This window comes from Odocoileus virginianus, chromosome 17, assembly GCF_023699985.2.
Source record: "Odocoileus virginianus isolate 20LAN1187 ecotype Illinois chromosome 17, Ovbor_1.2, whole genome shotgun sequence".
Classification (NCBI taxonomy): domain Eukaryota; kingdom Metazoa; phylum Chordata; class Mammalia; order Artiodactyla; family Cervidae; genus Odocoileus; species Odocoileus virginianus.
In genome coordinates, this window is record NC_069690.1 from 17078025 (window position 1) to 17091903 (window position 13879).

At 39.0% G+C, this 13879-nt stretch overlaps 1 protein-coding gene across 2 annotated transcripts in view; it reads right to left on the reverse strand.

Annotated features, from left to right (window-relative positions):
- SUZ12 (SUZ12 polycomb repressive complex 2 subunit) overlaps positions 1-2885 on the reverse strand; it is a 38464-nt gene extending 35579 nt beyond the window's left edge. For both annotated transcript variants that reach the window (XM_020898376.2, XM_020898368.2), the window contains exons 1-2: positions 2371-2885; positions 42-88 (exon numbers count right to left, since the gene is read on the reverse strand). In XM_020898376.2, coding sequence (XP_020754035.1) covers positions 42-88; positions 2371-2644 — 321 coding nt within the window. In that variant the 5' untranslated portion in view covers positions 2645-2885. The remainder of the gene's footprint in view (positions 1-41; positions 89-2370) is intronic.
- Between the last annotated feature and the right edge of the window lie 10994 nt (positions 2886-13879).

Here is a 13879-nt window from a genome sequence, read left to right on the forward strand (position 1 = left end):
TAGGAAAAAAATAATGCTGATGAATTTTGTTGATTACTTACCGCTATAAGATTTCGTGTTCGAAGAAATCTATAGATCTGCGTTGGTTCTAGGTAACAGAAACAAAATCCAAATGTTATCTAAATTCACTCATTACTTAAGTTGTTAAGAAAATATCAAACCAGCCCATGTTATAACCAATATAAACTAATCACCTATATGAAAATCACGTACTGAATATTTACATCAAGAAAATTAGTATGCAAAATTACATTAAATGACATTCAGTCTACAACAGTCACAAAATGCACCTACATTTATTTTAAATTTAAGGTACTCTATAATCTTTGCTTTTAAGCCTTGCATATCTAAGGCAGCTATTTTTAAATGAGTTTGTATGCAGAACTGAAGAGTTAATATAAACTACTAATAACCCATCTCTTTCTAAAAAGTAGCTAAAATTCCATATTGATGGAACTCCATATTGATGCCAATAACAAAAATGAAATGTTCACTTTTTAATTAGTCTTTTCAAAAGTCTGTGCAGTAGTCAGCTCAAACAGAATACAACTGTTACCTAAATAGATGTCCCAATACCGATATGAGCAAAGTTAGTCAGTACTGAAATCTAAAACACAGATCAGCTAAAATTTTCATTGAATTTATTTCTAGCTATAGTTGAAGTTTCTATTTTGCTCAATGTAAATATTACCTCAGTATGTAAATACTATTGCAACACATATTTTTAAATATATTCCCAGAATGTTTTTAATGTTGTTTAGTTAAAACTTGTTACAAAGGATGTATGTTATAGATAGAAAATATTTTATACACAAATACCATAATACCATTTACATTAATGACACATTAGTAATATATTTCTTTAAATAAAGCAGTATAAAAATGACTATATTAGTAAATACATCAAATCATATACACGTCTCAGAAACTAAGATCAATATTAAAGAATGAGGTTGTTCTATGACCAAATCTTTTTTTCCAAATCTAACTCTTAATGACAGTTCATCTCTACAAAGCAGACTCATCAGAAAGCAAGATAGATAAAACTTTCTTGGAGGATTTGTCTTCTCATAATGTTTAAGAGAGAATTTTTTAAATTTCCACTCAATTTTTAGTTAGCTAAGTTTTAGTCTCAAATAAACTAAAAGGAGATGAGATGTTTTAGAAAGGCTACAAACAGGTATGTTTATTGTCATCACTGTGCTTTAGTATTTCCAACTGAAAGCCTCTACAGATTTCCCAAACTATATTAAAGAAATGCGAGAATAATGTAAATCTCTCTCAAGCAGGTTCAATACTCATTTCAATAAAAACTGAAATTCCTTGTATTAAATTTCAATTAGAATTTCATGAAGCACTAATGAGAGAGAATGAAAGAAGGGTATTAAACAATGTAATACATCTTTCCAAGCACAGCTGATACCATGCCCTTAACATATGCCACGGAAAATTGTAAATAAAGACATTGAGTGGTAAAGCTGAGTTTATTCAAGTTTCTGTAAGATATCTAGCTGTTAAATATCATCCAGATACAACATCCACACCAAAGCAGAGAGGAAAACAACCAGGATGTAATATTCATTAAAGAACAGGGCAGGTTACTCATAGTCATGCTGTTTCTTCCAAATTCTATTGTTTGTTTCCAGACACCTTGCCCCCTTCCTAAATTAAGTCGTAGCTTTGCCCACGAAACAGACCTTAAAAACAGAAATTGACATCAGAAAATGTTCTGAAATGAAGACAAACACAACGGACAGAATTCCGAGAGCGTGTCCAGAGAAGCGAGGTGCTTAAGCACTACCTGTCTCAGTTTACGTCCCCCTTAAATGGGTGGAAAGATTTGAAAGGTTTAGAGCATCAAAAGGTGCCATGTTAACGTGCAGCACCAAGTTCTTGCGAAGGCATTTCAGACTGACAATCTGGTCGATTTTACTGCATTCCTCTCTTCACAGGCTTAATTTTGCTCCTCTGAAGCTTCAACCGACAGCCTTGTACTTCTGGAGTACGAAGGCATGAAAGAAAGCAAGAACTAGTCGTGTACCGCAGATCCAACTGTACAGTTCAACCGTGACCTCCTCACCTAAAAGCACCCTGCTCTTAACGCGGGGCCCCACAGCCTCAGCTCGCGTGTAAATCTTTGGGGAGGCACGAACCTCACCTGGACCCCTTAGCCTATCTCCCCCAAAGCCCCTAGACTTAAGAGCCCCCGTAAGCCGTAACCCCCGAAGGCGGAACAGCCCCCTCAATTTCGCCCTCCACTCCCGAATCAAACCGACTCCAGGAGACGAAGGGGGTCCCAGCACGAGTGTCCCGGCCCTCTAACGCTGCAAGAGTGGAGATTCCTGCCCTCAAAGCCTCCAACACACTCACTCTCAAAGGCCTGGAGGAAAAGCTCGTGGTCAGCCTGGACGTGCTCCATTTTCGGCTTCTTCACCGGTAACACCGCGGCCCCCGCCGCTGCCGCCGCGGAGGAGGAGGAGGAGGCCGAGTAACTGCCGCCGCCTCCACAGCCCCCGCCACCGGATTTGCCGCCCGACGCCGTCGCCGCCGCCACCGCCGCCGAACCCCCGAAGCCGCCTCCCCCGGACCCCGCGCTGGGCCCCGAGCCGCCCCCTCCCCCACCGCCGTGCTTCTGAGGCGCCATCGCGGTTCCTGCCTCCTCCCCCCGCCAGCTACCCGCCGGGCGGCCCCGGAGAGTAAGCGCCTGCAATACCAACCGCTCGCCCCAGCAGGCTCCGGCGGACCGAGGGGGGAAGGAGGAGAGAGGGGAGGAGAGGGGAAGGGAAGGGAGGAGGAGAGGAGGGAAGGAGGGAGGAAAAAAAAAGTGTCTCCTCCTGAGAACCCCGCTCCGCTCGAGAGACCGCTCACCCTAGCCTGGCCTCGCTCCGCCCACTTCCCCCGCCCGGCGCTCTGATTGGTCGGCGGGAGCGCGCGCCGCCCGGCCGCCCAGCCCGTTGGCCCGCGGATTCCCCCGTCAGTCACGCGGAGGCGCTTCTCGCGGAGGCGCGGCTTGGTTGGCCCGTGCGCGCTGCCGATCGCGGGCCCGGCCGCCTCTTTGAACTGAATTCGCGGGAAAATTAGGGGTCGGAGCGGCCTTCCTGCTGGCCCCGGTGCATTCTGGGGAGAGAGGGACCCAGCGAGCGGCTTAGGGAGCCGTTTCTCGCCTTCTGAGCGTCGTCAGTCGCTGCCCCCGGGGTATACAGGACCCCTGTGGAGAGGCGGGCCTCTGAGGAACTGGGGGGCGAGGGCCCTGTTAAATGATCTGAGATCCATGCTGGATCGTCGAGTCTCTAACTTCACAGGAAGGGGCCTGCCTGAGGGTTTGGTCGGGTCGGGTAGGGTAGCTTCTGGTCTAAGGGGCTCGCGGGGCGGGGATCGTGTCCCCGGTCCCCTCGTCACCACGTGCCTCAAGCCGCCTTGGCCGAATCCCACCCAGCGAGACCTGGAGAGGACTGGGGCAGCCAAGGGGTTGCGGCTGCTGCTCTCGAACGCCGCAGGGCTCCACCAAAGGGAGCGATTTCTAGGGAGCTTGAATGTCCAAAAATCAAATGAAAACGATTTTCTGAAGGTGCGGTGAGGCTTCAGGATGCTTACCGAGAAAGGTTGTGGCTTGTCAACATGTTAGAAGCAAAACCTAGATATTTGATCCCCGGACACCAGAAGAGTTGTCAAAGGGACAAACTAGATGATTTCTTAGAAGTACCTACACCCATCTTGAGAATCTACTCATTTTGCGCTCAAAAACTGTAGAGGGAATCCGGTGTTTTCGCCTGTCTCTTTTAAAAAGAGATGCGTAGGCCCGATTCAGGCTTCCGGTCCGGACTGGTTTGGAGTCGAGCTAATACTCCGAGATTTGAATTTCAGGTTGGGCAAGATGATCTCTAAGGACGTCCTTCCAGTTGAAATCCTGTGATCTTGTATTACATTAAAATGAAATATTATCTTCGAAAATTGCAATCTATAAACACAGATCCATTTCATACTTCCAATTATATTTTTTAAATGCTTGCGTTGGGCCCTTTATAGTTAATTTCAAATGCTGTTTACGAAGCAGGCATCTTTGGAATGGTTATTTAAATAACCAAAGCGCTGATTTTATCAATGCATTTTCTACTTAAGAAAGTGAGCTCTGCAGATTTTGCATGTAGTATAAAATTTGGCATTTCAGAAACACAACCGAAAGTAGGTATACCTGTTGCTGGTTTTTAAGTAGTCTATATTTTTAGTCAGACAAAAAGTTCAGAATGCTCTCCTGTGTTATACTGTTCTTTACTCAGTATATTTTTTAGTTTCCCCCTACCAAAATAAAGAAGAGATTTTGTTTTGTTCTTTAGATTTCTGAAATAACGTTTTCCTAGAAGCTTGTGGGGTATTAGATCTTGCTAAACTGCTCATCTTTAGGTTTACAGGGTTAGAAGATGAAGTTTCATCAATTCAGTCAAGGTCTGGAATACTAAGCATACTAAGCAAATCACAAAATATCAAGTTATAAACCTAAAGGCTAATTTGTTAATTAAGAGTAAATATAACTGACAAAATTACCAGTTTCATCATTTAGGAGAATGGGGTTCTCCTTTTGAAGGGGAGGGTGGAAATACAGGTAAAGCCAAAGATAAAGACCAAGTCACAGGTTATCATAAATCTTCAATGAACAGAGAAATGGAACCAAAGGATTTGGGATGTTGGTAAAGGGTATTTCCTTTAAGAATGCCATGGTATAGCATTCTAGGCTTCACCCTGGGCACAATTTTAATGTACAGCAGCTAACCAGTACTGATCATGAGAATCAAAGCTATCCATGCTATGGAAGAGTTGTGTAACACATTCTCACTTTTTGTATTCTCTTTTGTCAAGAATGTATGTTGCATACTAAAAAATCCTTATAACCTCAAACAAATTAGAATTAATTGAGGGGTTATCTTGGTCACATTACTGTCTTCTTAATCAGATTATGTTCCGTAGATAAAATGTCAATAGATCACCCCAAGGTTGGTCACTTCTGTGACTAAGTTGTTTTGTTATTCTTTAAGTTTGGTGTGGCAACTGTTTTTGAGACTGGTGATGCCAATTCACTGTCAAAGACAGGTATATGTTTAGTCCCTGACCTCACACTGAATTTGAATTGCTTTCCAGGGTTTTGTTTGTTTTGGCTTTCATGCATATTTGGAATTGGTAACTGACCTTTTCTTTTATATTTCCTAGCACCAGACTAGATATGTGTGCAAGGAAAGAATAGCCATCATATTGACCTTTATAGTTGTGAGTATTCTTTTATGTATGTTACCTCAATTTGTCATAATGATCCTATGAAGCTGGCATTATTTTCATTTTACAGAAGAGAAAATAGGCTCAGAGAAGTTAAATCACTTGCTTATTTAGTGGCAGAGCTGTGACTTGGACCCATCATTTTAAGATTAAGCATTGAGTCTATTAGAGTAAGCCAATAAAAGCTGTATCAGAAGAAAAAGAACGTTTAAGTCTTGCTTTGAGGGAACTAAAGTTGTATTTGCTGACATGTTCTGAGAAATATATAATCAAATTTGGTTTTTAAAAAGGAATGGCCTCGAAAGTAAAAATCTTAATAACCTTCCTAATAAAAGTTAATATGAAAAAATAATTTCAACAGTTCTGTTTGAAACTTAAAAGTTTGCATATTTTTCCCTTTGTCTAGAAAAGAAAAACATAAGAACCATGGAACATTCACTGTGTATTATGGGGTTTTCATAATAAACCCCTGATTTGTGTGTGTGTGTTTATCTAGGTTTAACAAGATATAATAAGGGTGGTAGTAAGGCATAGTTAGAACCCCTGGGACAAAAAGAAACTTGACACTAATAACCTGAGGGAGGAGAAACCACCTGAGACACAATGGAAATATCTAAACCTGAATTTTGGGAGGCCTCTAACTGGAGATAACTACTATGCCCATTTTTTTAAAACTGTGGGACAAGTGATTTTATGTTTAATTTTAAGCAAAAGCAGGAGTGAATTGAGATTTATTGAGAATTCTATCCATACAACAGTTGTAAACTGTTATTTACTATTGTTAGTCTCTTACACACAAGTAATTGAATCTCAGAGAGATTAAGTCACTCTCTCACCATCCCATAGCTTTTAAGTGGGCAAGCTGAGATTTGAACCCAGTTACAGGGAACTCAAAACCCCATGTGTTTTCCAGTAAAACAAAGGTCTCCAGGCTGTCATCCTGGAAGACCCAGAGTTTCAAAAAGTAAGCATAGGCTCTACTTCCCCATTCATCTGCAATCAGAGCTGTTCTGCTTTTCTGTGTTCTGTAATTTGTTCAAAGATAATGGATCTGCTTGCTCAAGAAATATTTTTTGAAAACCACTGCATTACTCTCTGCTACCTTCCCAAGCCTGATAAAGAGGAGCAATGAGCTAAAATGGCACTAATAATGTGGGCTATACTCACCTCAAAATTTGACACCATGAAAAATATGAGTATGCTAAAAGTAATGAAATTTACTTTAATAGTAGTGAAATATAGATGAAAAAAATCTCTGTTTCTCACCCATGCCCTGTCCAGAAAAAAAAAATTAATCTTCTTGCTTTTGTTATCCCTTATCTTTGTGTGAACTGATTGTTTCCAAACTAAGTTTCCCCTTCATTTTCTAAAGGGAAGAAAAGCATTACTATGTCACCATCCTTCATAAGTAATATCAACAAAACTAGATAGATATTATACCACTTCCATAATAATGCTGTAGTCTGAATTTCCATTTAAAGTTTTAAGTTCACCTTCATTGTACAATTTCTGATTACTATTGATAATCAGAACAAATTAAGAGATACAGGCCTTTTTTTTAGCTTGTTGTTGTTTTACAGATACTGTTCTTATTTCCCTGCGACAGTTTTCGTTTACAGGTATATTTAGCAATTACTCTTTATAAATAACTTTGTTATGTGAAAACAAATTTTATAGCTAGAAGAAACTTAGTATCTAGTTTAAGCCTCTTTTTATACGCCTGAAGAAGCTGAATTCCAGAGTTTAATTTGCTAAGATTACACAGGAAGTATATGCTGAGAGAGAATCTATAGGGCTAAATACTTGTGGAAAAGCTGCCTCTTAGCTTCTACATTCAGTTTTATTTAAGATGTTGTATGTTCTTCTTTTAAAAAAAAAGTTCTTTTCCACCTTGTCCTACTCAGAATTTTATTTTACCTGCATACTATCCAATGGAACTAGATCCTGGGGAGACATTGCTATTATTCCTGATTGAGCTAGTTTTTTCTCCTCCACATTCATGGCTTCCTACAATAACTGATTCATGTGACTAGTTTGAGAAAGTTGCCACCTTCATGGTTGAGCTGAATAAGAGAGATATCCTGAAGAGACTACGGAATGATTTGGCAGCTGTTTTTGATAGAACAACACAGAGCTTATAAGTTGCCACTGGGATATCTAGTACTCTGTCTGCCTGCAAGAAATCCCCTGAGATTATAAAAGCAATGGGCAATAGATTTCAGAATTCTGTAACCATTTTTTTTTATCACAGAGGCACTGTAAAGAGAACAATTGGGGGAGTAGGACTTCTACTTAATATCAAGATAAATTAAGTTTCTGTACTTTGGGGATCAAATTAATACACAGAAGCCAAGAAATTAATTTGATTGGGCTTCAGAGAGCACTCTTCGAAGAGAGTTTCCTTAATAGGAGAGCAATGTTTCTGGCTCTATTTCTATTTTTTAAATCTAATTTTTTCCTAGATTTTAAAAGTTTGCAGCAAACTTAGGAGAAAGAACATTATACTATCAGTCAACTCTTGACTTATTATTTCACAGTGTGAGTTTGATAAAGTTATTGAAGTTCTCTGGTCTTTGTTTTCTCAAATATAAAATTAAGGATTGATTTAGAATAGTGATTTTTGTCCATAACAGAATCCCTGGAAGTTGAAAGTAGAACATGTATTATGTGGGAAATCATGTTCAGCGTTATAATTTTGTTTTTGAAAGGGAAAAACAAAGCTATCTACAGTTCTTATACTATAATCAGTAAAAATAAAGTTCTTTATCAATGAATATATGAAAAAATAGTCTTCCATATACCACATGACACATCTATAATATATGTTCTTTTTTTTTTTTATATATGTGTTCTTAAAGCACATCTCCCTACAAAGATAGACATGGGTTACAGAGGTAGGGGAATAGGAACTTTTTAAAAAATCGAACTAGGTATAGAGGAAAAAAAAAATCAAGAAACACTGATATAGGTTATTGTTAAAGTTATCCCAGTTCTTTAATTCTAAGAAAAATAACAGAAATAACCTTCCAATGCACTATACCAAAGTTAAATTCATCCAGATGTCCTTTTCTATAAAATTACAAAACATGGCTTCTACTTTTGATTCCTGAATGGAACAATAAACAAAAGGCAAATAGTGTTATCTTTTCTCTAATGGAACAGATAAGGGTTAAAAACTCAGCTCAAAACAGGTCAAAGGATGTAGAAGACTGCCCAGTAGGAAGGTAAACTACACAATATTTAGAATGGGAAATGAAAACAGAAAAGTTTATATTGTACTTATCATGTAAGAATATAAAAATCTTCTTTCACCAATAAAAGCAAAAATATCTGAAAAATGCTGAGAGTCCAAAAAGCTCTGAGCCGACTGAAGTGCCCACAGAGAGGAATGTTAAAAAATAAGTTGGTAGGCCTTTTAACAAAAATTCAGTAATTTATTCAACCAATCTTCAATTAATTATTACACTATGAAGAAAAAAAAAAAGGCCTGTACAAAGAAGAAAAAAGAAGAGGCCTATACAAATTGCTTTTAGGAATTTGTGAGACTTTTCAGGGTCCCAAATGATCAGTTATTTTTTAATGTTTCACAAGTGTTTAAATAATATGAATATTTTCTGTTTTGTCCAGAGTTAATCATGTAGGGAATTGCATGGCAGTCCAGTGGGTAGGACTTGGCATTTTTGCTGCAGGGGGCTAGGTTCAGTCCCTGGTTGGGAAACTAAGATGCCTGAAAGCCTCCAGTGGTCAAAAAAATACCCCCAAAAAACAGAGTTAATCATCTATGTCTGTCTTCTTCTCCATCCATGTTATCTAAGATACCACATTGTTTTTGGTCCGCATGCTCCTTAGTCTTCTCTAGTCTGTGACCTGTAACAGTTTCTCAGACTTTCCTTGTTTTTGATGACCTTGACAGCTTTAAAGAGTACTGATATTTTATATAATGTTCCTCAGTTTGGATTTGTCTGATATTTTTCTAATTGAGTGGGGTTATGGGTTTTGGAGAGGAAGATCTCGGAGGTGAAGTGCCATTTTCATCACTTCATGTCCAGGGTACCTGCCATCAACATGGTCGTCATTGACGATGTTAACCTTAATCACCAAACCAACTTAGTATTTGACAATCTTCTCCACTCCCATCCTTAGAAGTAAGTCCCCATGTGTAGCCCACACTCAGGTGTAGTGATGGAGGTTGTGGTGGTGAATTAAGCTCTTCTTTCTTGATGGGGGTGTAGCTTTGTAAGTTATTTACAATTTCTCTGCATAGGAGACTTTTCTCCCTCATTTCTGTATTTTTTCAATCATTTATTTATGGGTGTTTACTTGGATACTTTGGGCTATATCCAATGATACATTATTTATTTTGTTTTTTATCTTTTTTTTTTTTTTTTACATTATTTATTTTGTTGTTCAGATTGTTCCTGCTTTGGCCACTGGGGAGATCGGCCCCTTTGACATGGCCCTATGATTTGTGTTTTGTTTTTAGCAATTTCTCACTTTCTTGTATCGTAAGTGCCAGCCTCATCTTATATATTCCCTACCCTAGTCTTCTGTTCAGTTCAATCGCTCAGTGGTGTCCAACTCTTTGTGACCCCATGGACTGCAGCACACCAGGCCTCTCTGTCCATAACCAACTCCCAGAGTTTACACAAACTCATGTCCTTTGAGTCGGTGATGCCATCCAACCGTCTCATCCTCTGTCATCCCTGTCTCCTCCTACCCTCAATCTTTCCCAGCATCAGGGTCTTTTCCAATGAGTCAGTTCTTCGCATCAGGTGGCCAAAGTATTGGAGTTTCAGCTTCAGCATCAGTCCTTGCAATGAATATTCAGGACTGATTTCCTTTAGGAAGGACTGGTTGGATCTCCTGGCTGTCCAAGGAACTCTCAGGAGTCTTCTCCAACACCACAGTTCAAAAGCATCAATTCTTCAGCACTCAGCGTTCTTTATAGTCCAACTCTCACATTCATACATGACTACTGGAAAAACCATAGCTTTGACTAGATTGACCTTTGTTGGCAAAGTAATGTCTCCTCTTTTGAATATGCTGTCTAGGTTGGTCATAACTTTTCTCCCAAGGAGCAAGTGTCTTTTAATTTCATGGCTGCAGTCACCATCTGCAGTGATTTTGGAGCCCAAAAAGATAAAGTCTGTCACTGTTTCACTGTTTCCCCATCTATTTGCCATGAAGTGATGGGACCAGATGCCATAATCTTAGTTTTCTGAATGTTGAGTTTTAAGCCAGCTTTTTCACTCTCCTCTTTCACTTTCATCAAGAGACTCTAGCTCTTCTTGGCTTTCTGACATAAGTGTGGTGTTATCTGCATATGTGAGGTTATTGATATTTCTCCCAGCAATCTTGATTCCAGCTTGTGCTTCATCCAGTCCAGCATTTCTCATGATATACTTTGCATATAAGTTAAATAAGCAGGGTGGCAATATACAGCCTTGATGTACTCCTTTCCCGATTTGGAACCAGTCTGTTGTTCCATGTCCAGTTCTAACTGTTGCTTCTTGACCTGCATACAGATTTCTCAGGAGGCAGGTCAGGTGGTCTGGTATTCCCATCTCTTGAAGAATTTTCCACAGTTTGTTGTGATCCACACAGTCCAAGGCTTTGGCATAGTCAATATCAGCCGTTTCTCCAAGAAGCTCTGATTCCTTTAAGGGGAGAAATGACAACCAAATCCCCCTGTACAAGGAAGGGTGGCACAGCTCATTGCCTTTCCCAGAAAACATTGGTGAGAGAAAGAGGCAATGAAGGTCTGCTTCCCAGCTCGTTCCTGGCAGAGCTCACCCTCCAAATCAGGAGCTTCCTCTTTAACGTGAGCCCCCATCATAAGGGGCATGTTTCAGGTTTCTCACGTTAAGGACTCCTGGAAAATTGTAATAATCAGTTATATTTTTCTGATTCTAATGATGTTGCTTCTATACTCAGTTAAAGCAGAGTTCCCCTTATTCCTCCTTAGAAGCTAGTTTTCATTTCTTGGAAATCTTAAAATTTTACTGAAGTGTCTGAGCAGAAGAAGGGAGAATAGAATATATCTTGAGCAGAGGGAATTTCACTAGAAAACCTGCAAACAGCGTTGGGGAGCTTGTTTTATTCTGAAATAAATGTTTCCTGACCCTGTGAGTTTGGGAGTATTTCAGAGAGAAGAATGGCAGGTAGCAAGTAATCTGGAAAGCTGTGAGTCTTGAAGACTTTTTCAAGTGCCTAAGCTACTGAATCCTGCTTCAAACAATACTTCAAACAGAGCCTTTTGTAAAGTTAATAAGTGTTCCTTATTTCTCAGGAAAAGGGCTTGCAATGTCAGAGTTCTTCCTACTTTCATATTTTACCTCATTATATTGATGGCTATACTGCCTCTCTCCAGTCACACCAGTTTAAGCATTATTCCATGAATATTTCTATACTTTCTTACTATGTTTGGAATGTCTACCCCTCGTTTCCTCATCAAAGTGCTACACATTTATCACTTTAACTTAGATGTTATCTCTGACATGAAAATATCACCTAATCTTCCCAGATAGAGTAAATTACCCACAGTGTATGGACTTGTCTATCCCATTAGCCAATGTCTGTGCTGTGCTTAGTCGCTCAGTGTGTCCAACTCTTTGTGACCCAATGGACTGTAGCCCACCAGGCTCCTCTGTCCATGGGATTCTCCAGGCAAGAATACTGGAGTGGATTGTCATGCCCTTCTCCAGGGGATCTTCATCTTTATAAAGCCTACTGTGGAATAAGCATTCAATCAATGTTTGTTGAACTCATTAACAAAAAAAAAAGAACATATCTGCATAAAGTTGCTTCAGGACTGCTTGGTGAGCATCAGAGCTTGCCCCTAGGCAAATATTTATAAAGTGTTAAGAGGAAAAGACACATTAAAATGGAAGGCAAGGTACCTAGCTTCTCTAACCCTAGCTCAACTAACATCTACATGGCCTTAGAAGTCACTTCAAATTTCTGGGCCTATTTCTTTACACAATTAGAAGATTCCACTGGATCAATTATTTTCAGTCTGGAGTTGAGATCATAATGTCAAATATTTGGGGTCAGAAATATCTCATCTTTTGATAAGATAATTGCTAATTCTATGACATTCTCTGATTTCTGGGAAGCTTCTTATGGCTCAGTTATAGCTTTCAAGTATATTTCATATGCTGCTATCTTATTACTTTCATTTATGTTTTACATTTTTTTCTATGACATTTCTTCTGCTCATACATGTAAATATACTCCAGAAATTTAATATTTTACATTATTTCACATACTTTAATACTCCTACCTTTCCTATATTTTGATAGATTTTTAAAAAATCCTCTATTAGTTCAGTCTAATATTTGTGCACTTAAGTGAATTAACCAGGCTTATTCTGAGGACATTTCTTATAGAAAAAAAGACTAGGACTCTTCAAAATGAAAACTCCACTTTATCTTTAGAGCTTATGATGAGAAAAGTATATAATGCTAAATAAAATTTAAAAACCCAACTCACTAGCAGACCTAGAAAGATAAGGAAAGATTTTTTTCTTGGTAGATCCCCAAGGCTGTATTAGTCATTTGCTAGACATTCCTGTAATGCTTTGCTGTTTGTGTTGTACATACCTTTTAAAAGGTACTTATCACATTTACGTTTATTAAGTGTGTGTTTAAGTTTCTGCTTCTCCTACTACAGTGGGAGTACATCAAAGAAAAGAAATGTGTTTGATTCATCCTTGTATCCTCTGCCTCTTTTGCTTAAGACCTTGCCCATAGCAGACACCTGATCAGTATTTGTTTGATGAACAAATAAGAAAGATGGATTGTGAATTGAGCCTTGACAGGAAGCAGAGAAGCAATAAAGAGTTTCACTCAGGGGAGTGATGTGATCAGAACTGCATTTGGAAGCTTACTCTGATTTAATTTTATTATTTTAGAGGGAATGGTTTTTAATTTCGAAGCAATAATTTGCAGGAGGTGGCTCATACCGGTGTGCAAGAGCCAACTGGTGAATCTTGAGGAATTTTGTAATCCATTTGTTAAACACAATCATTATTAAAAGTTAGGTTATGTTATTGCTGTTATTTAATCGTGTCTGACTCTTTGTGACCCCATGGACTGTAACTCACCAGGCTCCACTGTTCATGGGTTTCCCAGGCAAGAATACTGGAGTGGGTTGCCATTTCCTTCCCCAGAGGATCTTCCCGACCCACGATTGAATCCACGTCTCCTGTATTGACAGGTGAATTTTTTACCACTGAAGCACCAGGGAAGCCTTGGGTTACATAAGGTTACAATTAAAGATAAAATTACTTGGAAGCAATGAGTTTTGAGTATTACTTCTGTTTTTAATATAATATCTTTAGGTTATATGTGGTTATAATTAAAGATATTATATTAAGAATAAAAGTAATATTTAAAACTCATCACTTCCAAATTATTTTATTATTATTAACATTTTACTGTTGCCTATGCTGTTGAGATTATTTGTGTATTGTATATATATGGTAGAAATACTAGCATAATGATACACTACTATGCTTCTCCCCCAACTCTGCTTTCAGGGGTGTAATGTTGGTGGCTTGAAATCAGGCATAGGGGAAATATTTGCACGGAGGAAATGGGCAAGCACTAGCAAT